Below are 21,599 nucleotides of genomic sequence, written 5' to 3'. Positions count from 1 at the left end.
GATGAAATATTTGGGGTCAGTTCCTCACACATAGTAGGTACTTATAAATTATGACCCATTGAATTATGGGTCTAGACCAGTCTAAGTCTGTCAGGGATAGTAGTGACAATACAGTCATGCATTGCTTAATGATGGGGATACATTTTTAGAAACACAGTGTTAGGTGATTTTGTCATACCAACATCATGGAGTATACTTACAGACATCTAGATGGTCTAGCCTACTACACACCTAGGTATATGGGATGACCTGTTACTCCTAGGCTACAAACCTGTACAGCATGTTACTGTACTGAATATTGTAAACAAATGTAATACAGTGGCATTTATATATCTAAACAGAAAAGATACAGCATGACTATATCTTATTTTTTTCTTTCTTTTTTTTTTTTTCTTGCTCTGTTGCCGAGGCTGGAGTGCAGTGGCAGGATCATGGTTCACGCAGCATCAATCTTCTGGGCTCAAGTGATCCTCCTGCCTTAGCCTCCCAAGTAACTAGAATTGGCTGGGTGTGGCGGCTCCTGCCTGTAATCCCAGTACTTTGGGAGGCCGAGCTGGGTGAATCACCTGAGGTCAGGAGTTCAAGACCAAGTAGCTGGACTACAAGCATGTGCTACTGTGTCTGGCTAATTTTTATATTTTTTGTAGAGACAGTGTTTTATCATGTTGCCCAAGCTGGTCTCAAATTCCTGGACTCCAGTGATCCTCCCACCATGGCCTCCCAAAGTGTTGGGATTATAGGCATAAACGACTGTGCCTGCCATTTTTTTCTTTTTAAATACATGAAACATAGGCTTAGAGAGATTTGCCCATGGTCACAAGAGTTGGGAATCAAAATATTAAAACCCAGATTTGACTCCATATCTATCAGTTGTTCTGTCTGAGGCTCTCTTTTTACTCAGTCTATTTATTCTCCCTGGGTTATCTCATTTACACCCATGGCTTTGTTTGCCTCCTGCCTGTATGGTGATGACTCAAATCCCTGCACCACCCCTGACCTCTCTCCTGAGCTCATACCCATGAAGTCAACCATCTATTTGACATTTCTGCCTAAAATGGAGCTCATTATCTCCTCTCCCAAATTCCCTTTCTCAGCCTGGGTCTTCCTAGAATGGAGGTCCCTCACTAACTGAAGGCTGTGCTAGGCCACTAACTTCACAGGATGTAAATATTAAAAGAAGCAAACCAAACAGAAATTGAATCTCAGGAGACACTTGGCATAGAGCTTAACAGAAAGGAGCTGCCTCTGCCTTCAAGATGAGTTGTTGCATAGAGGACTAGGAAGATAGAGGCTAATCTGAACTTCAGTTTCCTCCCACAGAAAATGGAGAAAACATGAGGGTAGATGAGATAGTACATAGGAACACTCTTGGTTTGCTTCACATAGTGGGCTGTCATTCACTAATCATTGACTCTACCTCTGAACCAGATAAAGTTCATCTCAGAGAAGCTAATTGAATTGCCCAAGATCATATAGTTAATAAGGGTCATGGCTATGACTAGAGCCCAAAGTGAGTAAGTTTTTCACTAACTTAGATCCTAGAGACATCAATGGTAAAAAAGAACAGCAAGGAGGCCGGGCGCGGTGGCTCACGCCTGTAATCCCAGCACTTTGGGAGGCTGAGGCGGGTGGACCACAAGGTCAGGAGTTCAAGACCAGCCTGGTCAACATGGTGAAACCCTGTCTCTGCTAAAAATACAAAAAATTAGCCAGGCATGGTGGCACGCGCCTGTAGTCCCAGCCACTCAGGAGGCTGAGGCAGAAGAATCGCTTGAACCCAGGAGGTGGAGGTTGCAGTGAGCCAAGATCGAGCCACTGCACTCCCGCCTGGGCAACAGAGCTAGACTTCATCTCAAAAAAACAAAAAAAAAGAACAGCAAGGAACAACTTTGTTGTCTGTTCATATATCTAATTCTTACCACTTCTCCCCAGCTTCTAGCCAGAGGAAGGAAAAAGAGTCTAAAAATTTGTGTTGATACCAATTTCTGTTTTTGATATGGGTAATTAACAGCTGAAAACAAAGCTGTTAATTGCCATTCTTATGAATGGGTGGTCTTTCATGTAGGTTTTTTAGATGTGAAGGGACAATGACATCACAGAAACTCTGTTTGTTTCCTCTTTGGCCAAGTTACGCTGGTCTGTCAAGTCCCAGAGAGTTCTGGACAGCAGAGACTACAGATTGGGTCATAGTTTTGCCCAGAGCCTTCCCACTGATCCATATGGTGGGGTCCTCACGTTCCTCTTCCTCCAGCATTCACCATAGCCACACAAAGCTGAGTAGCCCCTTCCTTTTATAACATTTTTACTCAGACTTCTGAGGGACATTCATTAACTCAGACTTCTGAGGGACCACCTCTGTGGCAGTGGGGCAGTGATGTGTTGGTGAAGGCACAAGACCAGGAAACTGGTTTGACTCTGGGCTCTGTGACCTTTGGCAAATCATGCCCCTCCCTTCCCATCGGGCTTCAGCCTCATACTCTGTAAAGTAAAGGTATTGGAAAAAATTATCTAGATTCTCTCTAGCCCCCCCATTCTGTGACCCTTTTCTTTTCAGAGATGTTTTCTGAGTCCCTACAAGGTGACAAAGATGAAGTAGACCTCATCACTTCCTTTCATTAACTCACAGTGCAGTCGAATTTACAACTTTATTACTTTCTTGATATGTAAACTGATTAACCTGCCCCAGTTTTCTCATTTGAAAAATTGGGGTGACACCTATATGGAAGAGTTATTGTAGAGGTATAAATAATGTATAAACAAATATACAGCTACTGTATAAACACAACATAGTACGTGACATTATTAGGCCCTGAGTGGTTGTTACTGATATATAGTTGTTTTTCCAGCAACTGCGGAGGTTTCTGAGAGCCAAACTTAGACATCCCTGTGACCTCATCCCTCTCCTTCTGCCCAGTGATCAGCACACCTGGGTTTGTCTGGCCAGATGCATTGTAGCCATATCTCTCTGTGTGTCAGTAGCTGTCCTCCCTGGAGAGGGAGTCTGTGTGACCTTGGATTCATAACCCTCAGTCCTAACTGGCCCAGCACATTAGCCTGTCCAAAGGAATTGGCTTCTTTGAGCTAGCAGGTGCTAGGAGCTATCAGTAGGGTAGCCTCTGGTGCAGCTTCTGACTGGATTTGTCTTTAACATATACTCATTAAAATAACCCTGAAAGCAAAATAAAAAGCATCTTCCCATCTTCCGAGCCTAAGGCCTTTATAGCTTGGGGCAGAGATAGCCAGATGCCTTGGTAGAGAAGGGGCCTGACCTGGTCCTCACTTGCCTTCCTGTGCACTGAATCTGTCCTAATTTATCCTCTCCCTGCCCAGTGACATCATGTCTCTCTCCTTCTTTTCTTCTTTAAGGCACACTCAGGTTCCCTGTCTTGAAAACAACCTCTTGACCCTAATCCTTCCATTTGCAGGAAGGAGGCATCCTGGAAAATAGAGCTTTGGGCTTGGAGTTAAGAGACTTGCATTCAAATTCTGTCTGTGCCACTGGCTTATATGACCTCTAGCAAGTCACGTAATCTCTCTGAGCCTGTTTTCTCCGTTGAGGATGGATTTAATAGGATGGACCTATTCTTTTTTTTTTTTTTTTTGAGACAGAGTTTCGCTCTGTCGCCCAGGCTAGAGTGCAGTAGTGCGATCTCGGCTCACTGCAAGCTCTGCCTCCTGGGTTCATGCCATTCTCCTGTCTCAGCCTCCCTTGTAGCTGGGACTACAGGCACTTGCCACCATGCCCAGCTAATTTTTTTGTATTTTTAGTAAAGACGGGGTTTCACCCTGTTAGCCAGGATGGTCTCAATCTCCTGACCTTGTGATCCACCCGCCTCGGCCTCCCAAAGTGCTGGGATTACATGCGTGAGCCACCATGCACGGCCTATGATGGACCTATTCTAAGGGATGGTTTTGAGGTGTCAGTGCACCTAGAAGAGCTTTGGTACATAATAGGTGCTGAGTAAGTGACAGATTACCCAGTTTTTGTGACACCATAATTATAGGCCCTTTTCCTGCCCCTTGAAGCATTGTCACTTTTCCCCAACTGCAGTACCCTCTGATCTCTGGCTTTCTTCTCTCCTGCTCAGGACCTCATCTATTCCAGCCCAGTGGACACAGCTCACAAGGTACTGATTAGCCTGAGGACCTTCCTGAGGAGGAACGAGGATATCCAAGTGGGCGGTCTTATCCGAGGCCACTTCCTGCTGATCCTGCAGCGTCTGCTAGTGGAGCATGGGGCATCCCCATCAGGAGGTCAGTCTGCAGGTGCTGTGGGCACAATGTGACCTGAAAGCCAGTCGAGAATGGGTATCTCTACCCTTGTTAGGTCTGTTCCAGGAGACAGAATCAGGGTTTTATCTGAGAAAGAAAGGCCATTGTGGCATCAAGCTAAACTTCAACTCCTTTCTCTCACTGCAGAGTGGGCGTACAACATGCTTGGTGTGCTGTGTGTGTTTAACATGAGTGAATGTGTTTGATGTGTGCATGCATATCCCCACCCTGTGCAGTGTGTGCTCAGTGTTGTTTGTCACAAGCATGGCAGCCCCCCGTGGGAAGAAGAAAGTGAGAAATCTGGAGGAGACTGGAGGCAGCAGCAGTCCGCAGGGGCCGGGGAGGAAGGTGGATCTGTGATGTGCTGGAAGCTCCCAGTGAGATCCGGGGGAATAGTTTCCAAATCTGGAATGGTACTCACTGGAGTCAAGGAAGATTGATGTTTGGTACAGTATGGAGACACTGAAAATTGGGATTGGTTTATTTTATTGTATTTATTTATTTTATATTTTATGTATTTTATTATTATTTTATTTTTGAGACCATCTCACTCTGTCACCCATGCTGGAGTGCAGTGGCAGGATCTCTGTTCACTGCAACCTCCACTTTCTGGGTTCAAGCAATTCTTGTGCCTCAGCCTCCCAAGTAGCTGGGACTTACAGGCGTGTGCCACCACACCCAGCTAATTTTTTTGTATTTTCAGGAGAGACAGGGTTTCACCATGTTGCCCAGGGTGGTCTCAAACCCCTGAGCTCAAGTGATCCGCCCACCTCAGCCTCCCAAAGTGCTTGGATTACAGGGGTGAGCCACTGCGCCCGGCTTAGTTTTTTTCTATTTTTAGAGAAGCTGAATTTTAAAATTTTTTTTTTTTTTTTTTTGAGACAGGGTCTCACTCTATCGTTCAGGCTGGAGTGCAGTGGCATGATCTCGGCTCACTGCAACCTTTACCTCCTGCGTTCAAGTGATTATTCTGCCTCAGCCTCCCTAGTAGCTGGAATTACAGGCACGTGCCACCACGCCCGGCTAATTTTTTGTATTTTTAGTAGAGGTGGGGTTTCACTATATTGGCCAGGCTGGTCTCGAACTCCTGACCTCAAGTGATCTGCCCGCCTCAGCCTCCCAAAGTGCTTGGATTATAGGTGTGAGCTACCACACTCAGCCTAAAATTATATTTCTAAGCAAAGCGAGAGGCAATCTGTGACTACCTGACAGAGGACTGAGGGTTTGGAAGTAGATTTAAAGGTGTCAAGAGGAGATGAGTTATTTCTTTTCAGGGAAGGACAAGCCATGTTTAGCTGATAATACTGGTTAAGAACCTTAAGATTTAGTGGAGGCTGGGCGCGGTGGCTCACGCTTGTAATCCCAGCACTTTGGGAGGCCGAGGCGGGCGGATCACGAGGTCAGGAGATCGAGACCACGGTGAAACCCCGTCTCTACTAAAAAAATACAAAAAAATTAGCCGGGCGTGGTGGCGGGTGCCTGTAGTCCCAGCTACTCGGAGAGGCTGAGGCAGGAGAATGGCGTGAACCCGGGAGGCAGAGCTTGCAGTGAGCCGAGATTGCGCCACTGCACTCCAGCCTGGGCGACAGAGCGAGACTCCGTCTCAAAAAAAAAACAAACAAACAAACAAAAAAACGATTTAGTGGAAACATAGTGGGAAGGCCATGGGCATTGGATTCAGATTTGGGTCTATTTGGGCCATAGACTGGGTGACTTATAAACAACAGGAATTTATTTCTCCCAGTTTTGGGGGCTGGGAAATCCAAAATCAAGGTACTGAAAGATTCAGTGTCTGGTGAAGGCCCACTTCCTGGTTCATAAATGGCTTTCTTCTTTCCTTCCTTCCCTCCTTCCTTCCTTCATTCCTTCCCTCCTTCCTTCCTTCCGTCCTTCCTTCCTTCCTTCCTTCCTTCCTTCCTTCCTTCCATCCATCCTTCTTTCTCCTTCTTCTTTCTTCTTCTTTTCTTCTTCTCCTCTTGTTCTTCTTCCTCTTTTCCTCCTCCTTCCCCTCATTCTCCCCTCCCTCCTCCTCCTTCCTTCCTTCTCCTCCTCCTTTCTTCCTTCTCCTCCTCCTTTCTTCCTCCTTCTTCTCCCCTGCCCCCCACAGCCTTGACCTCCTAGGCTCAAGCAATCCCCCAACCTCAGACTCCTGAGTAGCTGGGGTTATAGGCATGTGCCAGCATGATGGCTTGTCTTCTTACTGTGTCCTCACGTGGCAGAAGGGGTAAGGGAGGGAGCTCCTCACAGTTTCTTTCAAAAGGCCACTCATCCCATTCATGAAGATTCTGCCCTCATGATTCAGTCATCTACTAAAGGCCTCACTTCCTAATACTATTACATTGGGGGTTAAGATTTCAACATGAATTTTGGAAGAACACAAACATTCAGACTACAGCGTCCTGCCACTTTCTGGCTGTGGGACCTTGGAGAAGTCACTCAGCCTCTCTGAGCCTCAATTTTGTAAGTGCAAAATAGGAATAACAATCCATGCTTCACATTTTTTTTAGTGGGATTAAATGAAATAATGAATTCCTGGTACCAACCTATGTCTGGCACTTAGTATATCAGTTACGCCTGTTCTGAATGAAGAAAGAAATAGGAGTAAATCCCAACAAAACACCTCATCCCTTAGGAAACAAAAAACTTTGAACCTGTTATTAAGGGCCATTAAAGCAGGGCAGGGTGTCTGACCTTCAGGTGATCTGAGCATCAGGCTTCCTGTCCACTCCTCCTTGTTCTTCACAGCGCCGGGGAACCTACCACTGTTGCTGAGCCTCCTCTCCCTGATGCAGCTCAGGAATGTGTCAGAGCAAGAACTGGACAGCGTGGCCATGAAGCTCCTTCACCAAGGTGCCCTGGCTGCTTGGGATAGTGCCCGAGGGCCCAGGGCTGGACGTGCAGTGGGTGCTCACTAAGTAGGCTGGTGTTCTTCTTTCTTCTACTCTTTCATCCCTTTGGAAGAAGCTAGTAGGTCAGTCTGTCCCTAGGGTTTTCTTGCTAAAGGACCTCTCAGGGCTTTCTCTGCTTGTTCTCTGGGAATGTTTGGGAGACACCCTACCTCTGCAAAAAATCAGCATTATGAGGCCAGGGGGGTGCTCATGCCTGTAATCCCAGCACTTTGGGTGTTTGAGGCAGGAGGATTGTTTGAAGCCAGGAGTTCAAGACCAGCCTGAGCAACATAGCAAGATCCTGCCTCTACAAATGGCCAGGCCTAGTGGCTCACGCCTATAATCCTAGCACTTTGGGAGGCTGAGGCAGCGTGTCGTTTGAGCTCAGGAGTTCAAGACCAGCCTTGGCAACATGGTGAAACCCTGTCTCTACAAAAAAAAAAAATACAAATAATTAGCTGTGCGTGGTGATGCAGACTTATATATAGTCCCAGCTACTTGGAAAGGCCGAGGCGGGAGGATTGCTTGAGCCCAGGATGTCAAGGCTGCAGTGAGCTATGATCTCACCACTGCACCCAGCCTGGGCAATGGAGTGAGATCTCGTCTCTAAAACACAAATCTGTCTGACAGGCACAAGCTCTAGAGTCAGGAAGGCCTGAGTTTGAATCTCAGCTTAGTCACTAGCAATCATCTAGTCTCTGTGAGTCTTAGGTTCCTCATAGGTAAAGTAGTAGTACTTTCCTAACCTAGGGTTAAGATAAGGAATACTTATCTAGTTGTTAAGTTAAGGAATACTTGTCTAGTTAGATAGAGAATGTCACACAGTGCTTGACACACAGTAGGCCTTCAACAGATGCTATCCATGCAGATTCCTTTTTTCCTGGCACAAGGTCAGCTCTCCACCTCATCCTAAATTGACTCAGATCTGATGATCCAGTTCACAGTTCTCCAGGCTTTTTTCTTACCCACACCCCAAACCTCCTCGGTTTCTCAACTCATGATGCTGCCATCACTTCATAGGCAGCACCTGCAGGAAGATTTGCTGAGGGAAGGTTGAAATGAATAGGAAAAATGACGTGTCTTCAGTGTCTGTGGACCCCCCAGGTCCTCTAGCTACAGGTGAAGATGGGGCTTCTTCCCTGCCTGGAGTCCAGTCCACCTCATGAGAACATCAGTGTCAGATTCAAAAAAAGGCCACTGGGGACACATTGCAGATGGCCTCAGTCTGGTGCCAGTCATCACCAGCCTGTCTGTGAGATCAAGGCTGACACTAAGCTAGGGGGGAGATCTGTGTGTGACAAACTCAGCCTTCAAAAGAGCCTCTGACAGGGAGTAACAGGCTGAAACCCACACATGAAATGTAATAGGACATTTACATATAATCCTTGAGCACTTCTATATGAGAGCAGAGAGTAGAGGACTGTGGTTCGGGATGGAGGTACTGGTGTGGGAAGGAGCTGAGACCTGCTTGTCTGGGTGAGCACAGAAGTCAGGGTGTGATGTGGCTGCCAAAAAGTGAATGGAGCTGTAGGTAGGTTTCATATTAGGATGGGGATAGGCAGATGAGAAGTGGGAGTTCCCAAGAGTAAAGGGATATGTTCTATAGATATCTACAGTGTAATGTTACACTGATGAGGCCTGGGAGAATGCAGAAGCAGCATCTAATCTTGCCTTGAGAGGTTAAGGAAGGCTTCAAGGGGGAGATGAACTTTGAGCTGAATCTTTTTTTTTTTTTTTTTTTTTGAGACAGGGTCTCACTTTGTCACCCAGGTTGAAGTATAATAGCATGATAACTGTTCACTGCAGCCTCTACCTCTCGGGCTCAGGTGATCCTTCCACCTCAGCCTCCCGAGTGGCTGGGACTACCAGCGTGCGCCACCATGCCCAGCTAATTTTTTGTATTTTTTTGTGGAGAGACGGGGTCTCACCACATTGCCCAGGTTGGTCTTGAACTCCTGGGCTCAAGCAATCTGCCTGCCTCTGCCTCCCAAAGTGTTGGGATTACAGGCGTAAGCCACTGCGCAGGCCTGAGCTGAATCTTGATTGCTGACGGGAACTAGAGGAGTTAGCTAAATGAAGTGATGTGAGAGGGGATGTGGCAAGTGCAGGGAACTGCACTTCATTCGACTGTTAAAGTTCCCTTGGGAAGGTGGTGATGATGTTCAAAGGATGGATCCCTTTGAAATCCTAAAGTCTTTCTGTGATGGGCAGCTGTAGGCCGCTTGCCTGATGTTTGTCTAGATGGAGGGTGTGAATGTGCCTTAAGGTTTGTCACTGTGTTTCTTTCCATTGGTTGTAATATCAGGGATACTTAGTTTGTGCTTGCTCCCCAAGACTGACATCTGAAATAGCCAGTTGCAGGCTACCACCTGTGACAAGTGTGAGTGTTGTGCGACAGGCCGCTTGGGGACTCTCATCTCTTGCAGTAAGCAAGCTGTGTGGGAAGTGCAGCCCCACTGACGTGGACATCCTGCAGCCCTCCTTCAACTTCCTGTATTGGAACCTTCATCAGACCACACCCAGCAGTCAGAAAAGAGGTGCAGGGGCCCGGGCTGGGACAGTGAAGAGCGCTGGGCACTCTGTGGTCCTCTCTACCTCAACTTTTTCATCTTAAAAGAACAAATAGCGTTGTGTGTGTGGCTGGTGGTCGTAAGGTCCTTTCTGGCTCTAATAACCTGAGCTTCTGTTATGAAGCTGGGACCCTTAGAGCCTCAGGATGATCCTCTGTTTGTTTGTGAAGCCCCCATCAGGTGCTACTAAGCACCATGGTGGCACTTAGCTGAAGCTCCTCTGTAACTCCTGTGGGCCCTACCCTGCCCACCCCCTGCAGCTGCGGCAGTGCTCCTGAGCAGCACAGGCCTGATGGAGCTTCTGGAGAAGATGCTGGCCCTCACCTTGGCAAAGGCAGATTCTCCCAGGACTGCACTCCTCTGCTCTGCCTGGCTGCTCACTGCCTCCTTCTCTGCCCAGCAGCACAAGGGCAGTTTGCAGGTTAGTCTTTAACTTCTGTGGCTTTGAGCCATGGAGTGGCACTCAAAGGAGTGTTGAAGATCCTGAGTTCTGGTCCCAGCTCTGGGGGCTTATTAGCTGTGTGACCTTGGCAAGGTATTTACCCTTTCTGAGCTCAGTTTCCTTACCTACAAAATGGGGAAAACATCTCAGGATTGTTGTGAGGTTGTTTTATATTAATCCACTTAACACATAAGGTTTATCTACACTCCAGGCTCTATTCTTGTCACAGAGGAATAAAAAATGAATATAGCATGTGTCCTACCCTTAGGGAACTTGTAGTCTTTAAGGATAAGATTGTACTCAGCAAAGATAGTGGGGAAAGGCATTCCAGGTAGAGAGAACAATATGAGCAAAGGCATGAAGCTGCACAAATTCAGGACATGCTCTGTATATTTGGGGAGTGGTAAGGTGCTCTGTGTGATGAGAAGGTGGGGAACGAATGGAGCAGAACAGACCAGACGGGGAAGCAGAAGCCAGCCTGCGACCTTGAAGTGCAGCATGGCAAGCTGTGGAATGCCACACATGGTTAACTGTCATTATTACTGTTCGAGAAGGTGATGCAGGGAAGAGAAGAGCAGTGGACTTATCCACAGAGCACCTCCTTCCCCTCAGCCCCTCCCTCTTGTAGGGCCTTGTCATCACAGTGCCCTGCATGAGCTCCTCTGTGGGCTACTTATGGAAACCATCTGCTAGCCTCTGTGGTATCCTCACACTGTGCCCAATACTATGCCAATCTCGTGATGGGCACACAGAAGTGACATGAGTTTTAAACTTTGGCCTCTAGAGGGGCAACAAGCTGTGGCAAATCTTTGCTCTGGCAAATCCTGCAGGTTGTTGCCTGTGGTTGGTTTAGGACAGAAACCTTTCCTAATTTTCCGTATGAGGCTGCTGGGCTGATCCAGCTGTCTGCAGTCACCTGCCTAGGAGAAAACTTTCATTTTGTCCTTGGCTCTGCCCTGGCCCTCAGCTCACACCTAGGCAATTACCTGCTCCTAGCTACCTCCAGTGCCCTAACTCAGGCCTAATCATTCGTCCTCCCCACTAATATGACCTAGTTACAATCTCCTGGCCACCCGCCTCTTCCCTCCTCTGCATGTCCTATCATTGCAGCCACAGTCTGTCCTCACTCCCCTTCTGCCCAAGCTCCTTCAGCAGCCTTTTTGTCCTCTTCTAGGCCTGGCCCTCTGCAGCCTTACTTTCTGCCATTCCCACCCACCTTCCCTGTCCTCTGGCCAGGCATTTCTCCTTCTCCCAGTCAGCTGTGCTCCTTCACGTCGCCATACCTTTTTTTTTGTCTGTTTTGTTTATTATTAATAGACTTCATTTTTAGGACAGTTTTATATTTATAGAAAAATGGTGCAGGTAGTATAGAGAGTTCCCATATAACACCCCCCCCCAACCCCCGACACACATACACAGAGTTCCCTGTTATTTTTTTCAGACAAAGTTTTGCTCTAGTTGCCCAGGCTGGAGTGCAATGGTGCGATCTTGGCTCACCGCAACCTCCCCCTCCTGGGTTCAAGCGATTCTCCTGCCTCAGCCTCCCTAGTAGCTGGGATTACAGGCATCCGCCACCGCACCCAGTTATTTTGTATTTTTAGTAGAGACAGGGTTTCTCCAAGTTGGTCAGGCTGGTCTTGAACTCCTGACCTCAGGTGATCCGCCCACCTTGGCATCCCAAAGTGCTGGGATTATAGGCATGAGCCACTGTGCCCGTCTTAATTTCATAGATGAAGAAAGTAAGGCATGCTGAGAGAGGTGCAGTAACTTGCCCAAGGCCATACAGCCGACAGGTAGCAAAGCCAGGATTTTATTTTATTTTTTTAAAGAAATGGAATCTGTCGTCCAGGCTGGAGTGCAGTGGCAGTATCCCAGCTCACTGCAGCCTTGGCCTCCCGGCTCAAGTGATTATCTCACCTCAGCCTCCTGAGTAGCAAGAACTACAGACACATGCTACCGTGCCCAGCTAATGTTTTTGTATTTTCTTGTAGAGATGGGGTTTCTCCATGTTGTCCAGGCTGGTCTTGAACTCCTGGGCTCAACGAATCCTCTCACCTCAGCCACCCAAAGTGCTGGGATTACAGGTGTAAGCCACTATACCTGACCTGAGAGCCAGGATTTTGATTTGGCCTGACTCCAGATCTTCTGAGTTAGATATATAGTGAACAGAGCCAGAGACTGAACCACAGATGAGGCCAGGGAAGGCTGTCTGATGGAGGAGGCCAGTGAGGATGGGGGAGATTTGGAAGAAAAAGAGTTCTCCAGGTTCAGACTTGATTCTCCTCCTCATGCTCCTGAAGCCAGGGCTGGTGCAGCTTGGAGAACGCTGTGTGGCCTCCTCCGTCCCCTTTTGATGCAGTGGATATGTTGGGGGAGGTGATAGAAGAGATTTTCAGGCAGGTTATTTTCTGCCCAGGCTTCCAGAACGTGGGGGTTAGCCCTTTACCCTGTGCCCTGCCAGGTTCACCAGACACTCTCTGTGGAAATGGACCAAGTATTGAAGGCTCTCAGCTTTCCAAAGAAAAAGGCTGCACTACTCTCAGGTATGGGTCCACAAGTCTCCAGCAGAAGAAAAGCTTTTTCCCTAGGTTTTCAGATAAGACCGGCACCCTGACCAGCCTATGGTCACTCCGTAATTGTCTCATCTTCATTGTCTCCCATCCTATGACAGAGCTGGGTGGGAGGTGGGAAAGAGACAGGAACTGAGTGTAAGAAATTTCCTGCTTCCAGCTGCCGTCTTATGCTTCCTGCGGACAGCCCTGCGACAAAGCTTTTCCTCTGCCCTGGTAACTCTGGTGCCCTCAGGGGCCCAGCCACTGCCAGCCACCGACGACACTGTCCTAGCTCCACTGCGAACGTCGCAAGTCCGGTCCCTGGTCATTGGGCTGCAGAACCTCCTGGTGCAGGTAAGGCCCTTGCTGAGTGGGGCTTGCTTCTCCCAGGACAACAGCAGGAAGGGGTGGCTGCCTGTCAAGAGCCTGATATTCCTACCAGGGCTTGGAGGGTGGATTGAGTAAGACTTTTTTTTTTTTTTTTTTTTTTTTGAGACGGAGTCTCGCTCTGTCACCCAGGCTGGAGTGCAGTGGCGCAATCTCGGCTCACTGCAAGCTCTGCCTCCCGGGTTCACGCCATTCTCCTGCCTCAGCCTCTCTGAGTAGCTGGGACTACAGACGCCCGCCACCACGCCCGGCTAATTTTTTTGTATTTTTAGTAGAGATGGGGTTTCACCGTGGTCTCGATCTCCTGACCTCGTGATCCACCCGCCTCGGCCTCCCAAAGTGCTGGAATTACAAGCGTGAGCCACCGCGCCCGGCCCTGAGTAAGACTTTTTTTAAAAAAATTATTTTTATTATTTTTATTTTATTTATTTATTTTTATTATTTTTTTAGACAGAGTCTAGCTCTGTCGCCCAGGCTGGTGTGCAGTGGCATGATCTCAACTCACTGCAAGCTCTGCCTCCTGGGTTCACGCCATTCTTCTGCTTCAGCCTCCTGAGTAGCTGGGACTACAGGCACCGCCCCCCACGCCCGGCTAATTTTTTGCATTTTTAGTAGAGACAGGGTTTCACTGTGTTAGCCAGGATGGTCTTGATCTCCTGACTTCATGATCCTCCTGCCTCGGCCTCCCAAAGTGCTGGGATTACAGGTGTGAGCTACCGCACCCGGCCTATTTATTTATTTTCGAGACGGAGTTTCGCTCTTGTTGCCCAGGCTGGAGTGCAATGGTGCAATCTCGGCTCACTGCAACCTCCGCCTCCCAGGTTCAAGTGATTCTCCTGTCTCAGCCTCCCGAGTAGCTGGGATTACAGATGCATGCCACCATGCCCAGCTAATTTTTGTATTTTTAGTGGAGACGGGGTTTCCTCATATTGGTCAGGCTGGTCTCGAACTCCTGACCTCAGGTGATCTACCCGCCTCAGCCTCTCAAAGTGCTGGGATTACAGGAATGAGCCACCACACTCGGCCTATTTTTATTTTTTAAATACAGATGGGGTCTTGCTATATTTCCAGGCTGGTCTCGAATTCCTGGCCTCAAGTGATCCTCTTACCCTGGCCTCCAAAAGTGCTAGGATTACAGGCATAAGCCACCATTACCTGCCTGGGTGAGACTTTTAAAGCTACAGTGACAGAAACAAAACTCAATTTGGCTTATAACTGAGAAGTCCTGGGGTCAATACTGGCTTTAGGCACAGCTGGATCCCAGAAGCTCAGACAAGGTCATCAGACTCTTTCCATCTATTGGCTTTGCATTCCTCACTGTCAGCTTTATTTTTTTGAGATAGTAGGATGACCAGCAGTAGCTCCTAGCTTATATCCTCTAGGGAAAAAGATTTCTCTTTCCTCATAGTTCCCAGAATTGAGTCTCATTAGGCTGGCTTGGGTAATATGCCAGTCACCATGGCTGGGGCATGGGATGCCCTGATTGGCCTAGCTTGGGTCTGTGCCCTCTCCTGGAGGCCAGGGCATGTGGTCAGCTCTCTATAGCCCGGGTGGACTGAACCCAAGAGAGGGATGGTTCCCCACGGGAAAACTGCTACCAGAAGAAGGAGGGGATCCAGGGCAAGCAAAAGCATGTCTACCTCCAAGGGGTTTGTGTTTTATGGCTTAGGAGACACTTGTAGATCAGTGTTTATGTAGCCATCGTATCCCGAGCCCTGACCCAATGTCACGGCCTATGAAGGATACTGGGGGCCCCAGGAAGATGTCCCAGGAGTGGGCCCAATGCTAAGTTAGCGGTTGCTGAGTCTTGTCTTGTGGCACATCCATGCACAAGGCTCTGTGCTCTTTAGGGATCAAACATCTATCCTATTATAGCACTTAGCTCTCTGTTTCAAGTTTCCATTTTCATATCACTCTTCCCCCAACCAGGCTGTGATATACTCAAGGGCAGAGTCTGAGTCTGGTTAATCTTTGTGTGTCCTTCCTCTTGTGGGTTTAAAGCTAATTTAGAATTTAGGAATCAGATGAGAACCAAAACATCAGCTTTATTGCTGGTAAACATCATAGTAGAATATTGGCTGGGACTCTGGAACAGAATGGGCTTTTTTTTTCTGCAGTTTTTCAAACATACAGCAATGAGAGAATTTTACAGTGAACATTCATACACTCAACACCTAGATTCTACTAGTAACATTTTATTATACTTGCTTAATCATATCTGTCCAAAATGAGCTTTTTAAACCACCCTCCTTCTTGCCAGACCAGGGGTCCACAGGTGGGAAAAACTGTGTTTGCATAATGGACACTTAGCCAGCTGGCCAGGATCTTAAAAGTTTAAATCATGGGAGCATAATCTTTAATACTTTAATCGTGCCCTGATGGCACAGTAGATCTTAAGCTAGTGTCTTGCCTTCTAGATAAAACCTTCCTTGGATGAGGAGGGCTAGTTAGGGAAATGCTTTCTCCCTAATGTTTCTAAAAGCGCTGATGTTCCTGTTTTAAGATTCAGAACAGGAGGTGTGGGAGGAATGATTTCCTAATACCCAGCACAGAGCTTGGCACAAAATTGGCATCTGGGAATGTTTGTTGAATGGATGAAAACCACAGAAATTAACATTACATGATCCCAGCCATTTAGGCACTCACAGATTATAGGAAACACAAATAACTACATCTAATACCAAAATGACCTATTAGCAGTTGAGCATTCCTAATACAAAAGTCAAAAATCCGAAATGCCCAATGAGCATCTGCTTTGAGCATCATGTTGGTGCTCAAAAGTTTTGGATTTTGGAATATTTCAGATTTCAGATTTTTAATTACAGATACTCAACCAGTATTTGGTTTTTTGTTTGTTTTTGGGATGGAGTCTCGCTCTGTCCCCCAGGCTGGAGTGCAGTGGTGCAATCCCAGCTCACTGCAACCTCTGCCTCCTGAGTTAAGTGATTCTCCTGCCTCAGCCTCCCAAGTACCTGGGACTACAGGTACGCACCACAGTGCCTGGTTAATTTTGTATTTTTAGTAGACATGAGGTTTCACCATGTTGGCCAGGCTGGTCTCGAACTCATGACCTCAAGTGACCCACCCACCTCGGCATCCCAAAGTGCTGGGATTACAGGCGTGCCCGGCCTCAACCTGTATTGGAAGGCTGCACAGGAGAGGTAGCATTTGAACTGGGCCTTGAATGATGAAAAAGCCGTCTTCAAACCAATAGCCTAAACACTAGGGTGGGGTGCCAGTGAGGTTTGTGGGTTTTTTTTTTTTTTTTTTTTTTTGAGACAAAGTCTTGCTCTGTCATCCAGGCTGCAGTGCAGTGGTATGATCCCAGCTCACTGCAACCTCCACCTCCTGGATTTAAGCGATTCTTCTGCCTCAGCTTCCTGAGTAGTTGGGATTACAGGTGTGTGCCACCACACCTGGCTAATTTTTGTATTTTCAGTAGAGACAGGGTTTCACCATGTTGGCCAGGCTGGTCTCAAACTCCCGACCTCAGGTGATCTGCCCACCTCGGCCTCCCAAAGTGCTGGGATTACAGGTGTGAGCCAACGTGCCCAGCCACCAGTGAAGTATTGTATAGCACTTTCACCATTCGCCTCTCATGCCCAAGAGCCTAGGTGTCTCCCTGGCCTGTGACACTCAACTCTGCCTCTGGCAACTGTTTAATTTTATTTTTGAGATAGAGTCTTCCTGTCACCCAAGCTAGAGTGCAGTGGCATGATCATGGCCCACTGCCACCTTAACCTGCTGAGCTTAAGTGATCCTCCCATCTCAACCTCCTGAATAGCTGGGACTACGGGTGTACACCACCATGCCCAGCTAATTTTAAAATACTTTTGTATTGGTAGTAAGGCCAGGCGCGGTGGCTCATGCCTGTAATCTCAGCACTTTGGGAGGCCGAGACGGGCGGATCACTTGTCAGGAATTTGAGGCCAGCCTGGCCAACATGGTGAAACCCCATCTCTACTAAAAATACAAAAAATTTAGCCGGGCGTGGTGGCAGTAATCCCAGCTACTTGGGAGGCCAAGGCAGAAGAATCACTTGAACCCGGGAGGTGGAGGTTGCAGTGAGCCAAGATCATGCCAGTGCATTCCAGCCTGGGTGACAGAGCAAGACTCCATCTCAAAAAATAAATAAATAAATAATAAAATAAAATACTTTCGTAGAGATGATAATCTCACTATGTTGCCCAGGCTGGTCTTGACCTCCTCGGCTCAAGCAATCCTCTGGCCTTGGCCTCACAAAGTGCTAGGATTACAGGTGTGAGTCACTGCACCTGGCCTTGTTTTAATTGTAGTAAACTATATATAACATAAAATTTAGTATTTTAATCATTTTAAGTATATGGGTCAGTGGCATTAAGTTAAGTACATTCACATTGTTGTGCAACTTTCACCATCATCCATCTCTAGATCTTTTCATCTTCCCAAACTGAAACCCTGTACCCATTAAACAATTCCCCAGTCTCCTCCCCCAGCCCCTGGCATCTACCATTTTACTTGCTATGTCTATGAATTTGACTACTGTAGGGACCTCATGTAAGTGGAATCCTGTATTTGTCTCTCTGGTAGTTTTTGACTGTCTTTCCTCAACAGTCCCTGGGAAGGGGAACCCACCCTGAGAAGCTCATGACTTCCCCTGTAGAAGGTGCTGGGCCTACCCTGCTTGTAGGAGGGCATTGCTGAGGAGCCTGTCTTAGCCTCACAGTGACTGCCCTATAATTGCCTAGTGAACAAGACCAAGTAGGCTTTTCCTCTTTTCTCTCACTGTCACACTCCCGAGAAATTTCCTGGCCTTCTTTGTTCAGCCACAATGTCCCCTCTGTCACTGCCCAGGATCTCATGGTTATAGCTAAGCCTCCTTCATTCCCTTCAACCAGTTTGTTGTTTAAAACTAGTTTGTTTGTTTTTTTGTTTTGTTTTTTGAGACAGACTCTCATTCTGTTGTCCAGGCTGGAGTGCAGTGGCGTGATCTCAGCTCACTGCAACCTCTGCCTCCCAGTTTCAAGAGATTCTCGTGCCTCAGCCTACTGAGTAGCTGGGATTACAGGCACCTGCCACCACACCTGGTTAATTTTTTGTATGTTTAGTAGTGACAGGGTTTTGCCATGTTGGCCAGGTTGGTCTCAAAACTCCTGGCCTCAAGTGATCACCCGCCTCGGCATCCCAAAGTTCTGGAATTACAGGTGTGAGCCACTGCGCCTGGTCTTAAAACTAGCTTTTTATTCATTTGTTCAATGATTCATACATTCAGCAAATATTTATTCCACAGTAACCCAGCAATAGAGGAAATCTGTCTCCCTTGAGCTCCCAGAATGGTTCATTCAGCTATGAATTGAGTATCACATTATCATATTTTATTATACGGTAGTGGTTTACATTGTCTTCTTCCACAAAACTGAAAACTTCTTTTTTTTTTTTTTTTTTTTTTCTGAGACAGAGTCTCACTCTATCGCCCAGGCCGGAGTGCAATGGCACAATCTCGGCTCACTACAACCTCTGCCTCCTGGGTTCAAGTGATTCTCCTGCCTCAGCCTCCTGAGCAGCTGGGACTACAGGCGCCCGCCACCATGCCTGGCTAATTTTGTATTTTTAGTAGATACAGAGTTTCACCATATTGGCCAGGTTGGTCTCGAACTCCTGACCTTGTGATCCGCCCACCTCAGCCCCAAAGTGCTGGGATTACAGGCATGAGCCACCACGCCCTGGTCTGAAAACTTTTAGGCAAAAATGCCCCCTGTGTGGGAAGTCAGAGGAGGCTTCACGGAGAAGGTGACATTTGAACTCAGCCTTGAAGGGTGTCTAGGCAGAGGTATAGAGGGAAGGGCATTCCAGCAGGACAACAGCATGTATAAAATCCCATATTCTGAAAGTGCATGCTGGGGCGTGGGGTGTGATGAAGTAGAAAATGAGACAAAAAGCTGGGCAGAGACAAACTGAGCCATGCCTCATACACTAGGCTAAGAATCATTGTGCGAACTGTGGAAGGACATCTATCAGACTGTGTGTTTGAAAGTTCTCTCTCGGGCTGGGTACCATGGCTCACGCTCGTAATCCTGGCACTCAGGGAGGCCAAGGTGGGTGGATTGCTTGAGTCTAGGAGTTCCAGACCAGCCTGGAAAACACGGCACAACCCTATCTCTATAAAAAATACAAAAAATTAGCTGGACGTGGTGGCACATGCCTGTAGTTCCATCTACTCAGAAGGCTGAGATGGGAGGATCACCTAAGCCCAGGAGGTTGAAGCCAAAGTGAGCTGTCATCATGCCACTGAGCTCCAGCCTGGGTGACAGAGTGAGACCCGTCTCAAAAGAAAAAAAGCAAGTTCCCTCTCAGCCACAGTGGGGAAGATGGGGGCAAGGAGAGTGCCTGGAGGTAAGGCAACTGGTGAACAAGAAGCTGTACATGCAGATGACAGCTAGGCCACCCTCATACCCATGAGGACAAATTGTATATCCATACAATGAAATACTATTTGACCATACAAAGGAATGAAGTACTGACACATGCTACAACATGGATGAACCTTGAGAACATTAAGTGAAAGCAATCAGATACAAAAGAGCACATATTATGATTCTGTTTATGAAAAATGTCTGGAAAAGGCAAATCCATGGAGACAAAGTAGATTAGTAGTTGCCTAGGGCTGAGTGGAGGGATGGGGGAACGAAGAGTGACTGCTGAGTATGGGGTTTCTTTTTAGGGGTGATGAAAATATTCTGGAATTACATTGCTGTGCAACTCTGTGGATATAATTTAAAAAACTACGAATTATATCCTTTAAAAGATGAGTATTATGGTTTGTCAATTATATCTCGATAAAACTGTACTTTTAAAAACTGGTGTCAAGGGAGAAAAATGGCAGTGAATCCTAAGCTAGGGCTCTGGGTGCTGGTCCTCGTTGACACCTCTGGGCCAAAGCAGGCTGGCGGCACCAGCACTACAAACTGAGTGCTCATCAGCTGTGCAGAATCTTCAGCAGCTGGGTGGCCCAGTGCAGTGCAGTGGAAGGTACAGTATCTAGAATCACCGGAATCTGTGTCAAAGCCCCTGCCCAGCCTCTGACTCTGAAGATGTTTAGTAAGTCACTTTTTACTAATCTTCATGTTCTCCATCTGCAAAATGAAAGGCTAACATGAGAACAGCTTCTATTCCCCCCGGAATGGAGCACGGTGGAGGAAAGTGTTAGTTGAAATAAGAATAGAGAGTGTCCAGGGTCCACCATGCTGGGTCACATGGGGTGAAGGGGCAGGTCAGTGGCAGCAGAGGGCTCTGAAGAAGGGCTGTGGGCACTGGAGTGATAAGGGTGGTTATGGGGGTGATAAGTGTATGTTTAACTTTATAAGAAGCCATCAAATTGTTTCCCAAAGTGGCTGCACCATTTTACCTTCCCACCAGCAATGTATGAGTGCCAGCTGCTCCACATTCTCCTCAACACTTGGTGTTGTCAGTCTTTTTAACTTTAGCTATTGGTAGATGTACAGGGGTACCTCATAGTAGTTTTAATTTGCATTTCCCTAATGACTAATGATAAATATTTTCATGTGCTTATTAGAGCATACAATTTTGATGAAAGGTCCTGTTGCTTTAAAAAAAAGAAGGTTGAAACCCACTGGCTTAAGTAAACTGTGAGGCTCTTCCAGGGTCTGTAATCTATAAATCTTTTAGTGTGGCCCAGGGTCCATCTTCTTTTCTGAAACAAAGCATTCTTTTTTTTTTTTTTTAAGATGGAGTCTTGCTCTGTCACCCAGGCTGGAGTGCAGTGGTGTGATCATGGCTCATTCTGCTCCCGGGTTCAAGCAATTATCTGCCTTAGCCTCCCAAGTAGCTGGGATTATAGGTGCCCACCACCACGCTTGGCTAATTTTTTGTGTTTTTAGTAGAGACGGGGTTTCACCATCTTGGCCAGGCTGGTCTTGAACTCCTGACCTCGTGATCCACCCGCCTCAGCCACCGTGCTGGGATTACAGGCGTGAGCCACCACGATGGAGTTTCGCTCTGTCACTCAGGCTGGAGTGCAAGTGGTGCAATCTCAGCTCACCGCAACCTCCACCTCCCGGGTTCAAGCGATTCTCCTGCCTCAGCCTCTTCAGTAGCTGGGACTACAGGTGTGCACCACCACACCGAACTAATTTTTGTATTTTTAGTAGAGATGGGGTTTCACCATGTTGACCAGGCTGGTCTCAAACTCCTGACCTCAGGTGATCCGGGCGCCTTGGCCTCCCAAAGTGCTGGGATTACAGGTGTGAGCCACTGTGCCTAGCCCAAAGCACTCTATTGAATGTAAGTAAATCATATAGTATAAGCATTGTGCTCTGTATGAGGGTGAGAGATGAAGCCAACAAACATTTCTTGATTATCTACAGGGCTATAATCCCAAATCTGAAATTCTGAAATCCAAGTAACTCTGAAAACCAAATATTTTTTCTTGGTTGGCACCAAAAGCCATTGGTAGCAAAACCTGACCTGAATTTTTTTTTTTTTTTCTGCA

At 47.3% G+C, this 21,599-nt stretch overlaps 1 protein-coding gene across 1 annotated transcript in view; it reads left to right on the top strand.

Moving 5' to 3' along the window:
- The window catches only part of MEI1 (meiotic double-stranded break formation protein 1), a 103,907-nt gene that overhangs the window by 76,678 nt on the left and 5,630 nt on the right, over positions 1-21,599 (top strand). The window contains exons 21-26 of the mRNA XM_055253040.2: positions 4,089-4,254; positions 7,018-7,122; positions 9,587-9,697; positions 9,991-10,151; positions 12,634-12,715; positions 12,903-13,078. Coding sequence (XP_055109015.2) covers positions 4,089-4,254; positions 7,018-7,122; positions 9,587-9,697; positions 9,991-10,151; positions 12,634-12,715; positions 12,903-13,078 — 801 coding nt within the window. The remainder of the gene's footprint in view (positions 1-4,088; positions 4,255-7,017; positions 7,123-9,586; positions 9,698-9,990; positions 10,152-12,633; positions 12,716-12,902; positions 13,079-21,599) is intronic.

The sequence above is a fragment of the Symphalangus syndactylus genome, chromosome 18 (assembly GCF_028878055.3).
Source record: "Symphalangus syndactylus isolate Jambi chromosome 18, NHGRI_mSymSyn1-v2.1_pri, whole genome shotgun sequence".
In the NCBI taxonomy this organism is placed as follows: Eukaryota; Metazoa; Chordata; class Mammalia; order Primates; family Hylobatidae; genus Symphalangus; species Symphalangus syndactylus.
Note: the sequence above shows the minus strand (reverse complement) of the source record. Positions and strands in the feature narration are given on the sequence as shown.